We start from the raw sequence: 25,240 nt of genomic DNA, 5'->3' as shown, positions 1-25,240 counted from the left end.
CACATGACTCATTCCTTCACTTCCTTCAATTACATAAATGCCTTTTCAGGAGCCATTCTCTGATATGATCACCTTACATAAAATAGCACCTCCATGCCACTCTCTGCCCTGCCTTTTTCTTTTTAATTCTTATGACTGCCTAACTCATCATATATTTCCTTGTTTGTCTTGTCTTCCTCCAATAGAAGATGCATACCTTTAGAATAGGGCTCTTGGCTTGTTTTGTTCCCTGCTATATCCCCAGTGCCAAGAATAGTACCAGATACACAGTAAATGCTCAATAAATGTTTGTTGAATGAATAAAATAATGAATCTTTTCTAGTAATAAAATAAGTCTCACCGTGTGTCAAAATTTATTCATACTTAGTAGGGCTCAAATCTGGCTACTAGGACCTATAAGAGACCAGTCAAGTATTAGAACTACGCTGGAGTCAGACTACACAGAAAAGTTACCAACAGAAATGAACCATTAGCTGAAGCCAATCCATTCCATTCCTTGAAGATTTTTGTTTCATAGCATGGTAAGCTACAATAAGATTAGACTTAAATATTTATTCTACACAGTTTCTTGCAGTGAGAAAAGTGGCATTACTACCCTCATTTCACTTAGGCCTGGAGTTTAGTCATTTATCCAACATAACCAACCTTTTTGAAGCAGAGAAAAAATAAGGACATAAATCCCTGACTGCCAAGCCCACAGTTGTTTATTTTCAATAGTGACCTAAACAAGAACAAAAAGATCTGTACAGGCATAAATATGTGATATGTAGGGTAAAAAGTGTAGATTAACATGAGGGACTCTTCCCACTGAACTTCTGAAGCAACTGCATGTTCCAAAAGTTTATCTTATATACTGTTTATTTTATACACTATCAGTATATACTGTGCTGTTTATCTTATATACTGTCATATCCCCAATACCTGGCACATGCTCATTTCATGTGTACTGATTAAATGAAAGTATCAGCCTCATAGTAAACAGAGGCCTATTAACAAACAGGTGCCCCTCCACCACCCCAGGTAATAATTACTCTTACCTCCTGCACAGGCCACAGCCTTGAAGCCACTCACACTCATGAACAGCAACACACACTCAGCACCCCTTGAAGGAAAAGAAAAACAAATTTCCACTTACTGCATCACGCCTGGCTATGCAGGTATTTCCTAGTCAGATGAGGGACCAGGACAAAATTGCCAGCTTACGGCTTGTTTCAGTACTTCTAGGACCACCACGAAGACACACATAAATACATACACATCTATGTGTATGTGGAGAAAGACCCATTTACAAATACAAACGTACAAATACACATATGCATATCAAAATCACTTCAGAATTAGGCAAGATACAAATCATAAATAAATTTGTATACACAGTAACCTACAAGCTGGTTTTGCCCTAGCATACTCACAAATGTACACAAACACATACACAAAGATAATACTTACCTCAAGGTTTGACTGTGAAAAGTAAATGAGATTATGTGAATTCACAGTAATTTCTGACACATAGAAACCATGCTAATAAAGGTTAGCTCTTGATTACATATATAAAAATACATATATTATACATTATATTTTAATTTGTATCCAACTCATATTAATATACACCTTCAAAACAAAATTTCCTTTTCAGTCACTATGCAGAATATCATGGAAATTCTAGACTGTGGGAGCCAGTAACAGAACCGGTAGTGTGGGGTATGCTATTGTAGTACAGGGGGAGGGGAGGGGAAACCCTGCTGGTAGGAGGCTAGTAAACAAGACTTTTCAGATCTTTTTGCTTGGGAGAAGGCCTAGCCTTGGAGGGAGCTGAGCTGATGAGTATTCTTGAGAGATGAGCCAAAGGAGTTTCTAACGTTATTGGGTAAGGAGGAGGGGTTGTCCTCTCTCAGTAGCCTTGGGCGAGAGAGTCCCCAGAGTCCCAATGAGTTCAAATCAGCCAGAAAATCCTTTAAAGTATTTATCCTATAGTCCCACAGCTTGGAGAAAATCTGATTAACTCCATCTCACCAGATGGGCTTTACAGTGAAATGTATAGCTGGTTTCTAAGATTCAAATAAGGTGGGAAAACAGAGGAAGAAAAAACGAAATGTGAGTCATAACACATCCCTGTGTGTACAACTTGGCTCTGCCATCAATTTGGAGCAAGCTACAGCTCTGTGAGGCTCAGTTTCCCCAGCATATAAAAGGCGAATAAAACTGTCTCCTGTCCAGTTGGAAGAAGGTGCTTTTATTCCCTCTCAAAAGGGTGCCAGCCACAGCACCTCCCACTCAACCCTGGAAACTGCTCAAAGAATTTCTCTCTTATTTCCCTGCTGCGGTGACCCTGGAGGGGGTCTTTATCCACCAGACTTCTTTTTGGATATTCCTCCTTTCTTTCTAGGGCCAAATATTATAACTTCAGAGCTCTTTCAGAAAAAAAATCAGGGATCTGGTTCAACTCTTCCCTTTTAAAAGGATAAATTGAGCCCAGAGCACGTCTTAACAAGGAACCATGTGTTTTACTCACATACAACTGCATTCTTTAAAAATCAAGGCAACCTTTTGAGAGACCTAGAGAGATTAATTCCATAACCTCTCTCACCCCACCGCTTACACGGAAAGAAGCTTGGGGGTAGGAGGGGGATTGCGCAGATCTCGTCCAGCACTCTAAGCGTTAAATTCAACCCGGAGTCTAACAGGCTATTGGCCGAATACCGGGAGAAGATCTGGTTTTCGTAGCCGCGGGCCAATGAACACCTCGAGTGGGAGGGTTTGAAGATACTAAGGAGTTTTCCCCCCTTTTTTTCCCCTCTCAACCCCCTCCCATCGGCTATCACCCCTCCCATCCCCCACGCCTCCAGTTTGTTAAATTAATGCAGTAAGAAAGTCTGAAGATCTGAAGGAGTCTTGACCAAGGGAAGATGAGCGAGCTCAGAAAACCGAGATGCATCTGAGACATTGGGCTTCAGAGCCCCGCGGGGTAGCCATGGACCCCGGTAGCCCCTGAAACTTGCCCTGGGCTCTCTGACGCCTGCGGCCCCGAGCAATGGGACACCTTTTCTGCAGTGATCACAACTTATTCGGCGGGGACCAGGAAACAGGAATAGCAAGGCGACAGCAGACCCGCATAGAGGCAGGAGAACGAGATTCCGAGACTGGATTGCGATGCTCCAGCCTGGCACACTCTCCGAGATTTAACTGAAGGCAGCGCCGTCAACCGCTTTCCCCTCGCCCCTAACCCCCTCAGGCCGGCCCAGAGCCATAAAGCTCTGTTCTCTTTACCCAAGATGCTCGCCCAATCCAACGGTCCGAGGCCAGCGCTCTGATCTCCACAGAAGATTTTTTTCCTTGCAGGGAGCTGGCCGTTTAAACAGAAAAACAGGGGTAAAAAAAAAAAAAAAGGAAATATACCCACCCCCAAACGTGCCTCCCCAGCGCCGCAGGGAGCCAACAGACACGCTGGAGTTTAACAAACAGCAATACTCTTCGCGCTCCTGAAAAGCAGGTCTGGACGCTCTCCGTGGTGCTGAAACGCCTCGCAGCCGCCGCTGTCCGTGGTATCTACGGCCCCCTCGCTCCAATTTCCCCTGGGGCTCTCCCTCCGCGCCCCTGTTCCCCGCCTCCCTTTAACATCTGGATTATTTTTTGCAATAGCGCTTTCTGGTTTTGTAAGTGCCAATCTGAAACATTTTTGCCCCCATAACTCGTGGACTACAAAGCACAAGGACCTGAAAAATGTACAGCTTCAATACTCTTCGACTCTACCTTTGGGAGACCATTGTATTCTTCAGGTATGCAATTTTCTACTGACCACATCGCTCTGATGGAAATGGGGGGAAAGAGTACGGAGGCTACCTCTGTCCGTGGTCCCATCATTTTGGGGAAGAGGGGTGCTGTATTCCACTGCAATCGGTCCTTCCATCCCCCTTCTCCCTTCTCCCCCCTCCCGCCCCCCGCCACCCACCCCACCCCCGCCCGCAGGGTGTCTGGCTTGTGCGTGGAGGTCTGAGACAGTCGCTGTTCTGGCAGCTGTTTGCCTGTTTCTTACGGTTTGTTTGTCCTTCTGTCTGCTACACCCCCCACTATTGGTCCCCAGCCCCACTGCATGTTGGCTTTCACTCGGCTGAGGACTTTAAAGGGAAGCTTTAGGAGTTACTCAGTTTAATTAGGACTGCATTCTCCCTAACCGCAGTGCCGAAAACCTCAGCTTTCCCGTCTGGGAGCCAAGTGACAACTAGCGGTGACGGGGAAGGTTGCACTCAAACTCGCTGGACACAGAGCATTTCATTTTCTGTCCTTTTTTGCTGTTGTTTTCTTTTTCTGCGAAGAGGGAGGGGGGTTACTAAGGCTGAGTGCTTGGAAACAATAGTATTATAACCTCAGTGTGTAAAGCCCTGAACTTGGGTGCAGAGTGGATCTATTTAGGAACATACTGGGAAACATTTCCCTTTTGAAACTTTGACTGCCTCTTTCCCCGACCCACCTTTCCAAACTCTGTTAGCTGCAGATCCTGAACTCATGAGCAATCCTCATTTGCTTTGTTTTTAAATTTATGCTTATATTTGACTCAACAGCTGAGTTATCCCACCCACTGTCTCTCAGGTTAAAATTTTCTGCCTGAAGACTTGTCTTTCTTATGTTAGTAGAAGTGAAAAGTGAAAAATCACCTCTTTAAGAAGCATTGAAATAGATAGTCCTTTGGTAAGTGTGTGAATCATACCATCTTCAGAGATGGCTATGATAAATTCCACTTATATGAATTTAAAAAAAATTATTCTTCTTCCATGACATGCAGGGATATTAATCTTCCTCATTTTAGATGCCTGCCTCTCATATTTTACTGTGGCATTGGATTAACAGTCATTTGAAAAACCCACTCCAAATTCTTTTTAAAAATAAGTGGTCACCAAATATTACCCTCTCCCACCATAAAACAGCAAATAATTTTTGTTTTATTACAGTTCATAGGAATTGCTGATTTGACTAATCTGTTGGCTGGTTTATTAAATGACACCTCCCCTCAAATAGTAAGTTTCTGTATTTCAGTCTCTTTTCATGTCTCTCTCTTGAGATGAAGAAAAGGCATGCCCCCTTATCTGAGATACCCAATGCTAAAGCTTCTAATCTCCTGTTCAAACAATTATTTTGTAGGCCACAGAGTCCTGACCACAGATCAGACTGCAAATAGTCAGAGAGTCAGATAGAATGAAAAAGTACAACAATCCAGGGCCTTATGAAATGTATCAAAATGTGGCTACTTTATGGGGGAAAGGGCAGGAAGCATTCTATTTATAATATGAGATCCTTTATCCCCTGCATATTTAATAGAACTACAAATGTATGGAGGTTGGGTACTTTGTAACATTTGTATGCAAATTGATTCTCTGCTTGGTTTACAGGAGACAGAACTGAACCAGAGAGATTAAAGAGCAAATTAATAGAACCAAGCACATCTTTCTCCCCACACACACTCTCTCTTTTTTTCTTGATGAGCAGTATGCAATGCTTGATTTTCCTCTCCAGACATTGTCTTTCACAAAAGGGAGACTCAATCTAAAAGGTCTGGATTGTAGTCATTTTGATAAGGTTGTGAATCCACTGTGTTAATTCTTCAACTAAGCTGGTGGTGGCCTAACAGAAAACGTCATTCTACATCTCTTTCCCCTACGTGTGTGAACGCATACATGAGCTACAATGGATGTGGGATATAATTCTATGTGTTTATAAGGAAAGAAGAGTTATAACTGTGGAGAGCTGCAAGTGTGGGTGGCACCACTGCACTTCAAAATATAGGAACAGCTACTTCATTAGGGGAGTAAATGCTGATTTTTGAAACACAATACAGACAATAATTGAACTCAGGAAATTCAGCAATTTTTCAGAGAGATTAAAAAAAGGTCACAAGGAAGTAAAGTGAGCAGATTGTATTTGTTCAATTGGTATTTTCATTTCTAAGTCACTCATTTTTAAAATTCCAGGTGAAAATACAGAAGCATTATAATGTGAGGACTTATTAGAATGTATTTGGGGGTAGATGGAGGCTGGCAGGTCTCTAGCAGGTTCCATGTGAATAACCCCTTCTTCCCCAGGGGATGGGTGCTGTGTTGGAATGGCCAATCCAATCATCTCAGTCACCCAGGTACTCCTTAGAATAAATGATGCCAGCTGCTCACCTTGTTGGGGAAATCGGGGGCTAGGAAAGGCTCTCAATAACAGACATGCTGCATCAGCACATAACCAGCGAAATGGCAATAACAACAGCAAAACAAACAAACAAAAACAAAAATCGAGTGACTGAGGTGGAAATCCCATATGGTACCAACACAGAGGAGGAACTGGGTCTTAGAAAGGGAAACATGGGGTCCTGGAAGACAAAAAGCATTGCATGCTCATCAACTGTGTCTTCATGAGTAAGATCGGGTGATTTAGCTAAAGTTCCTGATTTGATATTTTAAAAACCTATGGTTCTAAAATTCAGTAAGTGGCATTCTGAGAGTCAATAACCTAAATGTTTTCCCTTATTTTCATTTGAGAATGGGGCCCTGTAGCCAGACTGGTCAAAAATAATAGGCAAATTTTCTTAATGGTAGAAGCACGTTTCTTTCAAATGTCCTCTCAAGCCGAAGTCAACTTGGCTTTAATCCCCAGAGCCCTTACAGAGGCTTATGGCTGGGACAGGGACAGTATGACCCCAAAATTCTCTTGCCTTCTGAGCAACTCAAACAGACACATGTTTCTCCAGCTCTGCGCTATTGACACTTTTAACTGGATAATTCTTTGTTATGGAAGTTGTCCTGGGCATTGTGGGATGTTTAGCAGCATCCCTGGTGCTAGTAGCACTACTTCCCTGAGTCATGACCATCAAAAAATGTCTCCAGACCTTGCCAAATATACATCCTGGGCAAAGGGGAGACAAAATTGTCCAAGGTTTCAAACCACAGTACAGAATGACCAAATTTTTAATCAGCTGCTCCAATGTAGTAATTATAACGAGGAGGAAAGTCTAGCTTCCTTGAGAAAATGCCCCTCATGAAATATATAAAGCACCCTGATAAAACAAAAATGGACCTAGCATGTGCTTGAGAAGGGAATAAAGGTAAGGAGATAAACCAGATCTAATCCCTGGGTGGTTTTCCCAAAAGATGATCAGCTTTTCTTTAATGTGCTACTTCCCTCTTCCATCCCAGTAGATGCTTCCTTGCACTGGATTTTGTACTGAATATGCCACTCAACTGCTAACAAAGGTCATCAAAACCTTGAAGGGAAGATGTTTCTATCCACATTAGGATCAAAAGGAAAATGACAAATACATTGTTTCATATCTCAGTCCTAAAGAAAAAACCTACCCAGTTGAAAGGTGAATGGGCTTTTCCTTGAGGTGGCCCCTGTGGCTTCTCCATCTCCAGGCTTGTCAAGAAGGGCAGATGACTGTCTTGATTTTTCCCTTCTTGAAGGAGAGCTGTACTCCACCTTGAATCTTACCTGCTGCATTTTGGCACTGCAGAATGTGCCTAGGAGTTTCTGACATGGCCCAAGGACTTTTCTCCAAGGAATGAAGTTCCTTGGGCAAGTTTGTATTAGCATCAAATTAAGTATTTGATTAATTAAGAATACTTAATATTAAGTAACTTATATTAAGTATTCTTACCGTAAATAACAAAAAGGGAGTCTACTCCCTTTTTGGGCTTAGGAACCTTAAAAAAGAGAAAAGAAAATGTTGTGATTTGGCTCCTGAAGGACGGGTTGGACAGGGACCCTAGGCTGGTAAATAGAGTTATGAATCAGCACATGACGTCTGCATATTTACCAAACTGGTAATGACCTAAGCAGAGGATATTTAGGAAATTGTTTTCTTTAGATTGTCTTATGAAAGAGGTTATGGCCATGTGGTGCAGCGGGAAGAGAAGTTGGGCTATAATTTGAGAACTCCTGCCTCTAGAGTCAGCTCTGCTTCCATCCCATAGCATGGGCATAACAAGTCTCTTCCTCTAATGGGGACTCAATTTTCTTACCAATCAACTCAAATGACTGAATCTGACACTTCTACATTCTCTCCAACCCCTGATAAGATCTTCATCAAAGGCAGGGGCCCATACCCACAAAGGTTCAGGATGAATTGACCAGTGGTGATGCTGCCTTCATTTCTTCACCAGGAACTTGTTTATCATGTGCTTATGTGTCCAGTCTAAAACTAAACACTCTGCAGGCACAGATGCCACAGTCCCTGTCCTTGCAGAAAGGGGAGACACTGCTCCCTTTAAAGGTACATTAAAATCCTTTTTTCCTTCTTCAGAGGACCCACAGAGCTCCCCTCCAGGCAGCCTGTTCACGCGTCCTGCGACAGCATCACATTTATGTGGGCGTCATTAACTTTATTTCCTTCATCAGCTGGCAGAAGCCAGCATGATTTTTAAGATGGATGGCACAGTCTCCCTGCCTGGCCATCTTGAAACTATTCTGCAGGTTCGCATTAAACAAAGAGGCTTTGGCCTAAAGGGAAGGAGACCTAGGATCCAGAATTTAGCTAGTGGCATGACCTTGAGAGGGTTCTATGACCTTTCTGGCTCTCAGTTTCCTCAGCTGTAAAATGAAGAGATTTGGCCAATCACGTTCTAAAATCACTTTTAGCTGTGCCAGTTTAGGATATCTTCTCCCGATCTCTTCCAATGATAGCACAGCTTTGGTTACAGCTATTGAAGTGTATTTCATTTATTATAAGAAATAGCCACATCGAGGTATAGTCAGGCTCAAAGGTCTGAAAGAATTGAGGACCTCACTAAGCAATTCACCTTTTGGAGAGTTATCCCAACCCGGACATGATTATTGACAGATCCTATACATATGTCAGTTTCTGCGGGAAATGTTTATTATGATGAGAAAACATGATGCCTGACCACTATACTCACAGATCTGAAAAACGGTGTGAGAAAGAGAGACCAAACATTTCTGTACTTTTTATCAATGATTCTGTTTGGCTCTTTTTTCCCTCATAAAGCCTATGTTTTTGTTTTTTGTTTTTTCAAAAAAAATTGCTTACCAGTTACCATTCATCATTAACATATTTTTCCCATCTTTGTTAATCAAAGGCACAAGTAACCGCCAGAAATACTAAATACCATGGGATAAGCAATGTCACCACACTGAGTTGACCTAAGAAAAAACAAAAGTAAAGACATGTGATTCTTTTTAGTTAATCCAGAGAGTCTTGTCAGAAGTAAATATGCAATTTGTTAGAGCCTTTGAAATGTTTAAAATGCACTCTGAGTCCTCATTACTATTTCATGAATCTCCTATGTACCCAGGGACCCCATACTGGGAAACATTAGATTTGATTTATTCTATATAGCTCCAAGAGAAGAATCAGAGTAAATTCATAGATTATTTTTAATGCACTCTTACAAATTTGGACTCAATATAAGTCAGAACTTTCTGGTAGCTCTTTCAAATGATACTGTGGGCTGCCTCAGTGGTAGTGATGGTGTCTGTCAGTGGAAGTGTGCAAGCAGAGACTGGACGTCCACCTCCCAGGAAAGACATAGAAGGAATTCAAGCTTCTTTTGCAAATTGAGATTTGTAATTTGTTGCAGAAGAGTGAATGAAATGCAAGTCAGAGACAATCCCTCGCAATTCTATATTCCCTCCTTTTCTGATTTCCAAATTGCTATCTAATCTTTCTAAGCTCTTTGAATCATGACATGAATACCCACTAACTGGGATCTTTTTCTTCTTAAAAATGGATTGGATAACTAATAAATTGGACAATGAACATACAAACACCATGCAACAAAGAATTATTAAAAGGAAATCACCTTGGTTATGCAAAAGCCTCATTTTAAGAAATGAGAAGGGCCTCAGAATGAGCCAGAAAAAAACTACCAGAAAATGCACTTGTCCACGGACAAGGCCACAGGCACCGATAGTGTTCACAGGACTGACGGCCTCTCAGCCTTGAACTCCAGCTGTCTCCCTGAACCAACTCCCTGTAAAGCCTAACACACAAAATGAAAACACTATACAGCCAGCCAGCAAATTCATTCAGAAAGCACATTAGAAGGGAACAATGCCCAGAGATGCTGGGGAGAGGGGCTTATCCACACAGTGCCTATGCTTTGTAATGCAAGCTCTTATGAGGGGTACTGAGGCCCCAAAGCTTTTGAAACTCCTTACAAAGGATCCCTTTGTGATTTTCTGAAGTTGATATTGTCCAAGTCTCCTGAGGCTAATTCAATGCAATTAGATTACCACTCTCTGCCTTTGAATTGGGCTGTTTTTCAGTGTCCGTTGCTCTAAATTAGTTTACCATCTTAACAGGGAGCTGCCGACAATCATTAATCCCAGCCGTGAAATGGGCAGCAGCCCTGGGCAGCATGCTCTCTTGCCTCATATTCTGGGCAACCCACAGGAACATGGAGAACAAACCTCTGCTCCCTTTCTCACAAGCACATTCCCAACTCTTCCACCTGTTCACCCCCAGAGAATTGCACTTTCCTTCAGAGTGTCTTGAGTATCAACAGAATCATGGAATCTTGCGGTAGGAAGGACTCTTAGCTCTAGAATTCAATGGCTGTCAAAGTTAGCTGTGAGGGGCTTGTCAAAAAGACAGATTCCCAAACATTTGTTAAGAGGACAGATCTTATATTAAGTATTCTTACTGCAACTAACAACAATAATAATAACAAATATATAAAAGAGCAAGAGGAAACTTTTGGGGGTGATTGATAGTTTATGGCATAGATTATGGTGATGGTTTCATGAGTATATATTTGTCTCTAAACTCATCAAGTCCTAAATATGTACAGCTTTTGTACGTCAATCACACCTCAATAAAGTGGTTTTAAAAATTAAATAAAATGAAATACAGATTATCAAAATCATATCAAACTACTGAAACAGAATCTCTCAGAATGGGGACCCAGAAACCCATAATGTCAACAAGAGTCTCTAAATCAGTGCTTTTCAAACTTCAGTGTCCAGGATCACCTGAGGATCTGCTAAGATGCAGATTCTGACTCAGGAGGTCTGGGGTAGGCCTGAGCGTCTGCATTTCCAAAGCGTGCCCAGAAGATTGATGCTGTTGCTTCCTTGGACCAAAGGTTTGCACGCACAGCAAGGCTCTAGATCATTCTGACTGAGAACGCCTGACATACATCAACCCTTTTATTTTGCAGATGTAGAGAGGATAAATAACTACCTCAAGTTTATAGAGTGGGTGACAGAGCTCTCAAAGCCATAGATAATCCCCAAACTTACTCCACTACATATCGTCTCTAGAGTCCATACACCCTAACTTTGCCACCGCACTTTCTTTCCTTCAATCCTCTCACACTCTGTCCTTTCTCATAAACACAAACACACTCACCCTTCCAGAGGGTTCTTCAGGGAGCTATCCCTATCCCCAAACTGGTGGCCTGGTCTCTGAAGTCCTGGTGCACCAAAAGCTCTTATTCACACAGCTGGGAACTCTATGTGACACTAGATAAAGAGAAGGGGCACCCGGGCAATGAGTTTTAAATCCTGGCCCTGGGACACAGCAATAAGAGTCTGTCAGGATTGATAAAGGAGGTGAATCAAGATGGTCAGAAGGAGAGGGTATGTGGTTTCTTTCTCCAAAGATAATCTCACTTAACAGTCTTCCTGTGTATGTTGTACTCTCAACTTTGCATAGCGAGAGGCTTGCTTAGGCCTCCCAGATGTTCAGAGACCACTGCCATATTCTACCACCTGTCTGACCTCAGGACCATGATCTTCCTTTTTCTCTATCCCTTTAACCTGTCAGCCTTTCTGCAAATCATGTCAGTATTTTACACACCAAATAGAGTAACTACTATGATCTTCAGCCTTCTGAGAGCTGCGTGTTTATTGCTGTGTGCTCAGTTCTGCAACACTCGCCAGCTCCAGAGGAATGCGGCAAGGCTGCTGCAACCCTGGCTGCCAGGCAGATTTGCAGTACTGTCTTATAAAAAGTACTTCACAGGTTATAGCATGTTTTATATCCATAATCTCATATAAGCTGCCCAATCACCTTAAAAATTAGATATAGGACAATGGTTAGTATCCCCATTTTAGAGCTGAGAAAACTGAGGCTTAAAGAAAAAAAGGTGATTTGCCTTTTGGTAACAGCAGGTAACCATGCTGTTATTCTCAGAGTAAAACCAGGATTCAAACACAGATCTCCTTGCTCCTCCCTCACCATACTGATACATAGAGATAGACAGATAGACAGAGATATATTTATGCAGCCCCTTTGAGCTGGTACAGCTTTCAGTCTAATAACCCTCCCCCTCTACCAATGGATAAAAGGGGTGGAAAGAAGCCTAGAAAAAAAGAGCTGGAAATTTTTCATTGGCCTTTGGTTTGACAGAGCCTTGTTCTTCCTACTCTTGGCCAGATAGGCATTTATTTCTCTGTCCTTGATCATGTTTAACTGCACAATGTCTGCATACATTACCTCTTTAAGGAATTATAATACTACACCAAAGCCTGAGATCCCCTTTGATAATGACCTCTAGGTCCCTTTCAACTGTTATCCTTTTTGATAATTTTTTACTCATATATATATATGTATTATATATACATTACATACACACATGTATATAACCATTGAAATATACAATCATTTCATGGAATCATATTTTCTATATAATTTACTATTTGTTTTGTTCACATATTAACATGTCTTGGGAAACCTTACCTGTTGAAGCATACAGTTCTACTTCATTCTTTTAACCACTGCAGAGCATTTTATGTTATGGATGTCCCATTGTTTTCTAGCCATCCCCTATTGATGAACACTTATACTTTTCCTAATTTTCCCACTGCAATCAGTGCTGCAATAATTACAGTGTACCTACAACTTTATGAAAACATGTGGTATTTCTCCAAGTAGATAATAAGAACTGGGAATGAAACTGCTGGGGTACAGAAAAAATGCATCTTATATGTTGATAGATAACTGCAAACAGATATTCCTTTCTTCCTGAGCCTTCTCTTCTGCCTTCCCTCAGGATGCCCCATCTCAGCCCCAACTGCAACAACTCATTAAAAATAATCATTAGCATTTATTGAGTGTTTACTGAATGCTAGATACTATGCTAACAACATCATATACCCTACCTCATAATTCTCAAAAAAAATACTATTATGTTCTATTATAAAAGTACTATTCTATCCCCATTTTACAGGAGTCAAGACTGATACATAAAGAGGTTGTGTAACTTGCCAAAGGTAAGACAACTAGTAAAAGGCAGAGCTAGGATTCAAAATTGGGTGTGACTATAGAAAACACTCCTTTCACCATTACCCTGCCACTATTACTCTAAGAATGAACCAGGGAGGAGGAAGGAGGAGACTAGACTGGATGAGAGAGATGAAAGATATGAATTTGCCTCTCTAGAAAATCAAGAGCTAATCTCTTGCAGGTGGTTCTGGATAGTTAAAAAGTTATTAACATGCATCTGTAAGTAGATACGAGCTTTCAATCTCTATCCTTGACGTACAAGAGAAATTGCACTAGCTCCCACCCCCATTATAAAGTGTGTGGTTAGAGCTCTGACAAGGGGTAGAGATGGTCAGCCACTGAACGTCCTTTCTCCTTTGTCCCACTTGCCTTTTGACCAAGATCATTTCATTGAGAAAGCTAGCTAGGAATGTGGGGGAGAATTTCTGACTGAATCAGGAGGTCAAGAAGAAGGGCAGCATAGTCTCTGGCCCAGGAACAGAATTTTTAAAAATCTTGGTCCCTTATACTCAAACCAAAGACATTTTTAGCTGTGTTCTCTAACCCCCAGACACACAGGAGTATACCCAGTCTCCCTTATCTTCTGTATGTGCCCCACCTCAAGCACTAAAGGTCTCACCGCATGCCCCAGATTTACCACTCCCAAAGCAGACCTTCAAAGCAGGTTTCTCTTAACATCTCTAAGCCAGAAAACCACATCCAGCCCAGACAAGGCAAGGGGAGCAGAAAGGGCCAGCCCTCCATAATAGCCGTCAGCATCACCCCTGACATGGCCTGTGGGAAACTCAGGCAATGCTGTCTCAGACATCTGTTTTCAATAGCTCTCTGAGTGACACCAGAGACACTTTCCACTGTGTCCCTACCAGCCCTATTGCTATTAGAGAAAAATAATACAATAGAAATAAAGTCTCCTAATATCAACTCTTAAAATAGACCTGCTGGTTTGTCATTTTGTTTTCCTTTATTTTGTTTTTTACACTACAAATACATATTTGTTGTAAAATATTAAACAGCATAGGGAGATATGTTTGAAACTAAAATACACGTAAATCTTACTTCCTAGGATAAATCACTTAACAGTTTGATATTATCCTCCTAAATGGTTTTAATAACATAATAATAACAAAAACATGAGTGCTTCCTTCGTGCCTGACACCTTTCTAAGAGCTGGATAGAACTTAACCCATGTAACCTTCAGAACAATCCTATAAATCATATACTATTATTCATTTCATTGTACAGATGAGGTTAAATCATTTTCCTAGGATCACCCAGCTTGGAAGTGTCAGTGTGGGATTGGAATCCAGGAAGTGTGGCTTCAGAGAACCTTTAGCTTCTGTGCTACTGTAGTAAGCTGCTTCTGTTTTACAAAAATGGGATTATTCTAAACACCATGTTTGGCAACTTCTCTTTTATCACTCAGGAATGTCTTGTCAGTGTGCATATGGATCTACCTCATGCATTTTTGCAGTTATACTGCCCTTCTCTTGAAAATGCCAGGTTTTAACATAATACGAAACTCTCAGCTTGCCGCACACAGCCCCCACTGCTATTTACAACTCCTTTACTTCACACAAACTGAATTCCAACCCAAAATGGATTTCTCATTGTCCATAAGCAGTACATCCATAAGTCTCACCTCTGTACTGTAAGTCATGTTGTGCCCTATACTCTCCATAAATCTGGAAAACTTCCCCCTCACTCTGGCGTAAAAGACACACCAACCAGCTCTAGGTTCAAAGTCATCTGATTTTGAATCCTGCCTATGTTACTTCCTTGCTGTATGGTCTTGGCAGTTTGCTCAATCTTTCTGAGCCTCAAGTTCCTCATCTTAAAAACTGAGAATAACAACTTCACTGATAGATACACGAAGTCCCACTTCAAACACATTTTCCTATCAGAGCACAATCCCTTAACAAACGGTAATTTCCTCTCCTTCTCTCTGAGATGCTATCCATGCCTTAAGATCCATCTCTAGCATCATTTCCTCCATGAATTGTCCCTGGATTGCCTCTATACCTAGCCCCAACTGGGCACGGACTCTTCTTCCTAAAACCTCTTGGAAATATAGGCATTATCCTTAGCACTCAGTTTGTTTAAAGGGACCTTACATACATTTGGGTGTCCTTCTAGCTTTCCTGTTGGATTGTAAGCCCCTCAAAGATTAGAGCTTAATGAATTTCTTGATGCATGTGAAAAGCAAACAGGAAGAAAAGAGAAACATCTCCTAGTGCTTTTCAGAGTTTTCAGCTTACTCCACTACCCCCTCATAGATAATGTCATCCCAGGGGTTCATGTATATCAAACACTCAGTGTTTGTTAAATCAAATTGCTTTGTCCCCAAATGCCTGCTCCCATCCTCCTTCTATTGGCTCTGCAGAAGCCCAGGACCTGAAAGATTCCAAACAACCAACCCTAAAGCACTGCTGTATCTCACCATGACCCCTTTCTGCTCCAAGAAATGAGTCACAGTGAGAATGCGAGCTAGATATGGCAGCGCAGCCCTGGCTCCGTAGCTGTTGCAGTGAGTTGCTCGCTCAACCTTTCCCTTGCTCTCTGACAGGGCATGTCCAAACTCTGGGCCTCTCAAAACATCTGAGCCATTGCAGATAAGATTGCTCTTCACCATCACCAAGTTCTACAGAGAAGCCCCTTCCATAAGACAAGGAAAACTTTCTAAAATAATTTTAAATATGAAGAAAGTATGGACTTACCTCAGTTAAAGGTAGTTTCCTCAATGTGACCTAAAACATCTAGTAGAAAAAAAAAAAAAAAAAACAGTCTTCACAGGAGCCAAATAAGAGACTGCATCATGCCCAGACAGAGGGTGCTTGAATAAATGTATTGAATATGGCTTGGACTGTAAAAAGCTATGCCTACTGAAAAAAGGAGGTGATACGGCCCAGAAAAAAATGTAATGCTCCATGCTGCCCAAAATTGGACAGCCTAGATATTAGAGCAAGATTTTCCTTCCCCTGCAAATTCTGCTCTAACTTTGTAACTAGTCTCAGCTTTTCCATGCCTAAAATGAGACAGAACTATGTAAAGACTACAGGTCATTCCAGCTGTCATTGCCTAATTCTTAAATTAAGTTGGCATATTGAAGGCCCAGCAGTTAAAAACTCTAGCTTGGGGCCGGGCGCAGTGGCTCACGCCTGTAATCCCACCACTTTGGGAGGCCAAGGCAGGCAGATCACGAGGTCAGGAGATCGAGACCATCCTGGCTAACACGGTGAAACCCCGTCTCTACTAAAAATACAAAAAAAAATTAGCCAGGTGCGGTGGCGGGCACCTGTAGTCCCAGCTACTCGGGAGGCTGAGGCAGGAGAATGGCGTGAACCCGGGAGGTGGAGCTTGCATTGAGCAGAGGTAGTGCCACTGCACTCTGGCCTGGGCAAAAGAGCGAGACTCCATCTCAAAAAAAAAAAAAAAAAACTCTAGCTTGGGAATCAATCATACATATTCCGAAATCCTAGTTATACTACTTGCTATGTGTATGCCTTGGAGCAAGATTATTTTTAAAATTGCTAAGCCTCGATTTTCCTCATCTGTTAAATGGGAATAATAATTATCCCTTCCTGACAGATTATCATAAGTATTAAAAGGGAGAGGGCATATAGTTGGCATTGCATATGGCAAGCAACAAGTGTAAAAAGCAGGAAAACCACTATTACTATAATTAAAGTAGGATAGGTGCAAAGTGTTGTGGGAGCATACAAAAGAGCCTGATTAACTCTGTCTGGAGGTGGGAGACAGTATAAATTGAAGACATTTCACATGACTCAGGATAATTAAACTGGGCCATAAAGAATGACTAATTTACCAGGTAGGCAAAGAGTGTCAGGAGAGTGAGGCAAACAAAGGAAAAAGGCTTGCAGAACAGTCAAGCTGAATGATGTTGAGCTCAAGGCCACTGGGTAGGCCAGGCATCCACCCTGTTACGTTGGCTCAGCCCAGTCCTGCTCTGCCCTATTCTCTCCCAATGGGCTTTCTATCAATTAGAAGCCCGGCTGAGAGAGAATAATTTGTTCATTATCCAAAAAATATTTATTAATTCCTATGATAACCAGGAGTTGTTCTAAGTTCTGGGGATAGATATATTGAGGAACAGAGTCATGGTCCCTGCTCTAACACACCTTAACTTCTAGTGGGGGGTACAAACAACTAAACAAATAGAGAAACTATAGAATTGCAGGACCTAGTAAGTGCTATAAACCCAATAAAGCAAGAGAGGGTGACAGATAACAGTCTACTATCAACTCCACCCTCAAGGTGCCTACACTTTCATACATCTCCATTATCTCCCTTAAGCCTTATATTATAGGAGATGGGCAGGTTGGAGAGGACTGTTTCTTGTTATAGTTGAGGAAACTGAAACCCTGAGGGGAAAAATGATTCATCCAAAGTCACACAGCCAGTTAGTATCATGGGCAGGCAACCTCATTCCATGCAGAAAAGTCAAAAATGGCCAGGATGAATGATTACAAGGAGTGGAGAGAGAAGGGAAGGCAAATAGCAAAACAGTCTGTACAGTAGGATCCCATTTTTATTTTTTATATGTATTAATGTTCTCTTATGGGGAAAAATTCTACAAAAATGGACTGAAAACTGTTTATAGTTGTTATTATCTCTTGAGAATGAGACCATGGGGAACTTTTATTTCCTGCATTAAATATTCCTGTAATACTTGAATGTTTTACAACAATATATATTACTTTGGAAAAGCTGGAAAATATATTTTTTAATAAAAGAAGATGCCAGAGAGTATGGGCATTCAATCAAACTTAGAGCCCACCTTAATAAAAGGCAACCTGTACCAGGTAGGAAAGAAAGACATTTGGAGTCACCCAAACCAGTGCCGTCTTGATTGTTTTCTCTAAGTAAAAATCAGCCTAGAGGCTGAAACTATTTCGTGTATTTAGAAGAATTTTCTGAACAAATGGAAGTTGCTTTTCCCACAGAAGTCATTGTGCTGGAAGCAAAATGTCACTGGAAAATGGAAGGCTAGAGTTATATTATAAAATTGGGTGCTCAGAACAACGTGATGGATGGTACATACTCTCATCAGGGTGACTGGAGCCCTACCCGATTCATTGTGCAATTTCATAAAATACTCCTACTCATGACAAAAAAAAAAAGTTAGAGATGGAAAGAATTACATGTCCCAGTTCTTTCAGTTCCCAGGGAGGAACTGTGGCCAGAGGGAAAGGGACTTGTCCAAAGTCAACAGTAAATTAATGTCCAGCCCAGACAAGAACTGAGAATTCCAAGTCTCTTATTACCATGACAACTTTCCCTAAAATCAAATCAGAGTTACACCAATAGTCTACAAGATACACTATAATGGTACAGGATAATTTTCTCTTATTTTCTTTTACTAGGGACCAGAACTTACCAATTCTATTATGATACTGATAACATTTAAGACTAAAAATCAAACTAAAAATAAATTAAATAACAGTACATAAATTGGGCAAAACTTATTATATGACATGCAAGTGATTTTGGTTTGGAGAATACGGCACTCTGTCATCACATCTTAAATACTACCTGGGAGAAAATGGAAAGTATCAGAAGGACTTCTTAAATTGTGTCAGTTCTGAGCAAGGCCTAACTTTACTCTTAACTTCCAAACAGCTTCTTCTCAGGGTAAGTCATGACCATGGGCTGCAATTTGAATTCAAATGGTTGGAGAAAAGATGGTGCCTTTGGGTAAAAAGTGCACACATTCAGGAAGCAGAGCACAGCTGAGATCAGGTCACCCTTTGTGTAATTTGCTGAGTCTCTATTTGAGCTATATTCATAGTTTTCTTTTCTCTCCTTATGTTAGAATGACATCTGTGACTCTCGACCCTTCTCCTTATGGACAGAAATCCCTCTAAATAATATTTATAATTAATAATACTAGCAAATATGAATAACATATATTTAGAACCTACTATATGCCAGAAACTTTTCAAAAAACTTGATATGTATTAACTATTTCATCTTTATAGCTACCCTGTGAGGAAAATACTATGATCATCCCCAGTTTGTAAATGAAGGGACTAAGGCAGTGATCTTACCAACCTAGGACCCCTTTAGGGCACCGTGGCAATTCAAGTTCAAAGTCTTCATATGGAGAAAGACAGCGGACAAACCCCTCCAAAGACATGGTGGGGTAGGATGAAGAAAGTAGATAGAGACTCTGAGGAGGAAAATTGAGGGGCTCACCCCAAATCACAGCCACAATGGGAAGAACTTGACAACACACTTCCCTTTCAATTCTTCTACCCAAAATCCTGATTTTGTTTCCATTTAAGATTATGGGATTAAGAAGCAACAAAAGAGAAGAAAGAGTATTGAGCAAGAAATAAAATGAACAATTAAAAAAAAAACAAGAAAGGGGAGAGAAATGTGGAGATAAGCAAAGTAATAAAGAGGGAAGAGCACTCAACTCAGGTCTACTCTGGGTTCCACCAAGGACTCATTCTGTGAATCTCTTTCTGTCTTGGAAATGCATTCTTCTCATCTGTAAAATGAATGAGTACACTGTACTAGAGGACTTCTAAGATCTCCCTCAACTCCATCATCCTAGGATTCAGAAACAAATGAAGGAAAAGGAAGAAGTTAGAGAAACCAGAAGGGAAAAAGAATGTAGGAGGGAAGTAGCAAAGGTTAAGGAGGAACGATGACAGGAGGAGGAAAGAAGAGGATAGAGAAAGGAAGACATTTTCCAAAGCAGTTGGAATCTGCTTATCTTGTTGAAAGAAAAGGAAGGATCCTCACGTCAAGAATTCCAACAATAAAAGCTTTCTCTTCATGCAACTAACTCCATGTTTCCTGCTGGTGGGACCCATGGCTGATGTTGGTAGGAGCCTAGACTGATGTCTACAGAACAGGGGCCTGAATGGATACCTGGGAGGAGACAGGATGCTGCCTTGTTCTCAAAGCCCAGGAAGGAAGGCTGCTGAGAGAGCCCTCAGAAGGGCGGCCCTTCCTCCTCTTCCTCACCTCTTCCTCCTTTTCCTCATCCACATCTTCCTCCTCCAGGCCAGATTATGGACAACAATTATTAGCATATTCCCAGGCTATGGGGAAAGTCCTGGGGAAATGACTAGAGAATGTGCCCAAGGGAGCCACAACTGCAACATTACAGCATTGTGCCTGCTAGAAAGAATCCTGGGCATCATCAAAAGGAGAAAATCCCAGGCAAGAAAGAGACCTTCCAAGGTCATCTTCTCCATCTCTTGCCTCTGAGCATCCCTTCCCTAATTGCCCAGGGGCTGCAATCCAAACCAAAAGATTTAGCACAGAATAATACTCAGTCCTATCAGCTAATCTTTTCACAACTGTCTGAGCCATCCCAGGCCTTGAGACCTTTGTAGACAAAGACAGTGCCTCCGATTGATTGAACTCTAATGCATATGGCACAGTGCTGGGCATATAGTGGGCTCCTCAAACCCATCTGATATTTGATCCATAGGGTGACATGGTTTATTAGCTGTGTGGTTCTAATCTTTCTCCCAATAATGTCTATTCTATTGCTTAACATTTCAGTTTGAATATTCTTCCTTTCGTTTATTCCACTGCCCCTGTTTTAAAGTCCAACCTGTCATTTGCCTAAGGGGACAGAAATTAGCATGTACCTGTCACTGCAGAAGTGAAGTAAAATACTCACCTAGGAGGTGACCTCTCCAAGTCTAAAATTTTTCCCAATGAAGAAGTGAGTAGACAGTGTCACCAAATAAATGAGAGCCACAGATACAAATAGAAAGATTATAGATAATTTTTCACTTAATATATAAAGAGCAACTTCTGTATACCAGCTTCTTGGCTAAACAATTTATCTGTATTTTTTTTTGTAAGTCTTCTAAAATTAGGCCATATTCTCAGTTTATAGATGAAGAAACAGGCTCAGAGAAGTTAAGCAACTTTCAAGAACACCCAAGTAAGTAATAAAGTCACGGTTCCAGCCCACTCCTCAGCTGACATCCTTACAGCATGCTACTGAGCAGAGAAGTTCAGCCTCTCCTTGAATACTTCCAGTGACAAGAAACTCATCATCTACTCAGGCAGCTTCTTCCATTGTTGGATGGCTCTAATGGTCTAAATATTCTTTCCTCACATGTATCAGGCAGCCATCTTGCTCTTTAAAAGTCCGACAGGTCTTCCCTAGTCACTTGGAACAAGTCAGTGGGCTGTAGAAGGTACTCAAACTATAAAATTAGAAAGACCTGGCTCCACTCCTACCATTCCACCTATTAACCACGTTAACTTTCAACCAAGTCACTTCTGCCTCTGTGCCTGTTACTTCATCTGTACAATAGATACACAAATACATACCTCATGTAGTGTTTTGGAGAAGAAAAAATAAATAATATTTGCAAAGCTCGATGTCTGGAAAATAAAAATACTCAAAAAAATTATTTTATTAAGTTGGGTCCCTCTTCCCCCAACAGCCCAATGGACCGATCCCTTCTGCCTAAGACTTCTCTGAGCCAAACACCCACAGAGTCTTTAATTATTCCTTACAGGTCAATTTTAAGTTTGTTTACCAGCCCAATTGTTCCCTTTTGGACCTGCTCCAGCCTGTTAATGTCCCTCTTAAAATGCAGGACCTACAACTAAATATAATAAATTAGCCAAGATGTAAAGTACAGCCCACATCCGGTATTTCCTGCATTCCTGACTCTTTCAGTCTTCGGATTTTTCTAAGTTCTTAAGAATTATTAGGTTAAACTTAGGCTGGCATAAGATTTTAGTGCAGATTATTTGAACCTTATTTTTATTTGTAATAATTGCTAACATACTCAGTAGTTTCTCTGTGCCTGGCACTGCAGTTCTCACTTGATATGTATTTTCTTACTTAGCCAAACAATTATAGAAAGTATCCCTATTATTACCCTTATTTTACTGATAAGGAAACAAATTGAAAGTGTTAAGTGACTTGCCTAAGATCACACAGCTAATAAATCAGAACCAGCTAATAAACGGCAGAATCAGATTTGAGTCCACCATGTTATCCTACCCCCCATTTCGAGCATTTAGGGGATGCTTGCAAAATGTAAGTACTTTCAGGGATTTAAAAAAAATGAATATGACACAGGCAGAAGACATATGCAGGGCAATTTAACAGAAAAAGAAATGCAAAGCACGAAGCAATGTTGGGCTTCTGAACAATCTGTCACTAAGAGCTCGCTTTCTCCCCTCCAGCACGTTCCAATGTCTACAATTTCATGGGCAATGTGAGTCAGTGGAGGAAAAGGGAAAAGATGGAAGCAGTCACCTCTCTCCTTTTCAACTTCTACTTACTCACCGTTGCCTTCAGCCCTTGCCCCAGCACACTGCCTTATGAAGAATTAATTTTCAATGAGAGCCAAGTTGCTGGTCCTGGGGGGTTGGAAGGGGCTCCTTTACTCTGCTATGGCCTTTCTGCCTCAGAAATATTTCTAGCTTTGACTCAGCAATTTTGCTTCTAGGACATGAACAGAGGTTTGTGACCAAGGGGGTTTTCCAGCATAATTTATAATAGCTAAAAATTGAAAATAATATAAATGCCTATCAACTGTGGGACAGCAAAATGAATACTAATTTTAAATGACTGCATATGCCAGCCACACACTGGCATATGCAATCATTTAAAATTGTGTTTCTAAAGGTTTAATAGCAATAGAAAATGCTCATTTAGAATCTTCAGTCAAAAATAAAGAGGAAACAACACTGATTATGATCTGTAGAGGAAAAAAACCTGGAAGAAATTTAGCAATATGTTAACAGTAGATATCTAGATAATGGGTTTTCTAGGTGGGTTTTCATTTTTTTCCTTGAACCTCATTGTATTTTCCCAATGTGCATTTTTTGCTTTAATCATCAGAGGAAAATGTTATTTTTTTAAGAGTTGAAAGAATCTGGTCTGAGGGCAACCAGCCAGCTTGTGAAAAATAGTTTTTGCCACTGGACAGTTTCCATATGTGCAGCAGCAATTACTGCTCTGTTACCATCAGATCATCTTAATCCTATTGACTGAAATGCCAAAGTAATACTATTAATTTACTACATAACAGATAAATTACTAAGAGCATAGTAGAACTACCTGAGATTGCTGTGGTACTCTTCTAGGGTCAGAGTGTGTGGCCCTTCTAGATTCCAATATAAAGCACAAAAAGCTTCTGGAAGTTCATATATTCATCCCCCATCACAAAGCCTAGATCTGCCAACTCTCTTTGAATCAATAAAAATTGTATTGAACATTTACACTGTGCCACACACCAAAGTGAGCACTGTAAAAGAATGCTTATTCCTTACAACAAGCTTATGACCAACAACTACTATCATCCTCATTTTACAGATGCAAAAACAAAGATTTAGACAGAATAAGTAACTTGTCCAAGGCTGCACAGCTAGCAAAAGCCAGAGCCTGATTTGAGGCCAGAGTCCATGTGCTTAGCCCTGGAGCATGCCCTTTTTCAGCCAAAAAACAAGTTCTTATGCTTTCTTCCACATTATTTTAAATAGTAATTTAAAAGTTAGAGCAGGAGCTATCTACACGCTATGGATGAGGAAGCTGGTGGTTACGTGTAGTAAAGGACTTGCCCAAGATCATACAAGGAAGAATTGCAACAGGTAGAAATCAAACCCAGAATCTCTGACTCCACAGCCACAGCTTGTCGCATTTCCAAGGTTGCTTCTCTTTGCCTCTGAGACACGCAACAAGCAGCAGAAAGCAGTGGGACTCAGGACCCCATTTGGTCCCCCTGTGTGTTAGAAAGGGGTGACCTGCTGGAGAATCTTGAAGGCACAGGGTAAAAAGGACAGAAATCCCAAGAAGAGAAGAAAACCTCAGCAAGGACCCTAGAGCTCCTTTATCCTGAAAGGGTAAAGGGGCATTGGCCACAGAGCCTTGTTGTTTCTTCATCATCCATCACTCTTCCTTCCATCTCGTTAAGTCTCACAAGGTGTCAATGATACTTTCCCTGAATTCTCCTAAGTAAATATTCCTTCTAGAAGCTTATACTAAACCACAGAAGAGTAGAAACTTAAAACCATGCGTATTTGAATTGAGTGAGCTGTTTTAGCAGATTTGAACTGCTGCTCCAAAACTTATGCCAAAATTTCACCTCTATTAGATTTATGTATCAGCTCTTCCACTAAGTCACCTTGATTAAGTCAGTCAATCTCCCCAAGTCTCAGTTTTCTCATCTGAAAAATAGAAAAGAAAATGCTTGATGTTTCATAAAGTTGTTGGGAAGATTAGAACGCCTGTATGGAACAGTTCTTAACTGTGGATGGCACCTAGAAAGTATTTGGTCATTGGTAGTAGCCTTTGCTATTCTCAGTTAATCTCTGAATCAGTTTTCTTATCTATAAAATGGAGATGATAGTCTTGCAGGGGTATAATATACATTTATTAATTTATAGCAGGTGATCAATGAATGTCTTTTTTAATGCACAGGATGACTAAGTCTCGTAATTCTATGACTCTACTACTCACTTCTTGCCCAAGACTTTGGAACCTGCTGAGTGAAACAAAGAAGTTCCACCCCACTGAGCATAGCTGCAGCTCTGACTCTGTCTTAGAGGATTCAAGGGCATCAACAAAGGCTATTTAGAGAGCATTATTAGAGCCCTGGAGAGTCCCTAAAACTCTGTATTTACATGCAAATACCCACTTCAGCTAAACCCTATCAACTCACAGTTAAGTGCTCACTTTCTGAAGACCAGTCACTCCATTTATTAGAGGCAGCTTCAGGTTTTAATCCAAATTGCCCTTTCTACAATTTAAAATCATTTTTTCCTCAGTGCCTAGTGAGGATTGTTTATTTTCTGAACATCCTCCTTTGAATCATAGTCTTTGGATGCTTGAAGACCACACACATCCCAGCTCCACTCCTATGAAAACTCTGTTTTCTCTGGGATAAATACTATAGTTTTGTTGATGCATTTCTTATGGGTCCATTGCAACTTGGCTTTTTTTTCCACTCTGAGTTTGAACTAGTATAGATTTGGAAGGGAAAAGTGATATGTTTTTTCTAATGA

General features: G+C 40.9%; 1 protein-coding gene across 2 annotated transcripts in view; it reads left to right on the top strand.

Moving 5' to 3' along the window:
* The first annotated feature begins 3,390 nt into the window (after nt 1-3,390).
* The window catches only part of GLRA1 (glycine receptor alpha 1), a 108,583-nt gene continuing 86,733 nt past the window's right edge, over nt 3,391-25,240 (top strand). For both annotated transcript variants that reach the window (XM_004042856.5, XM_004042857.5), the window contains exon 1: nt 3,391-3,776. In XM_004042856.5, the coding sequence (XP_004042904.1) occupies nt 3,721-3,776 (56 nt within the window). In that variant the 5' untranslated portion in view covers nt 3,391-3,720. The remainder of the gene's footprint in view (nt 3,777-25,240) is intronic.

The sequence above is a fragment of the Gorilla gorilla genome, chromosome 4 (genome assembly GCF_029281585.2).
Source record: "Gorilla gorilla gorilla isolate KB3781 chromosome 4, NHGRI_mGorGor1-v2.1_pri, whole genome shotgun sequence".
Classification (NCBI taxonomy): Eukaryota; Metazoa; Chordata; class Mammalia; order Primates; family Hominidae; genus Gorilla; species Gorilla gorilla.
This window is presented reverse-complemented; position numbering and strand designations above follow the sequence as displayed.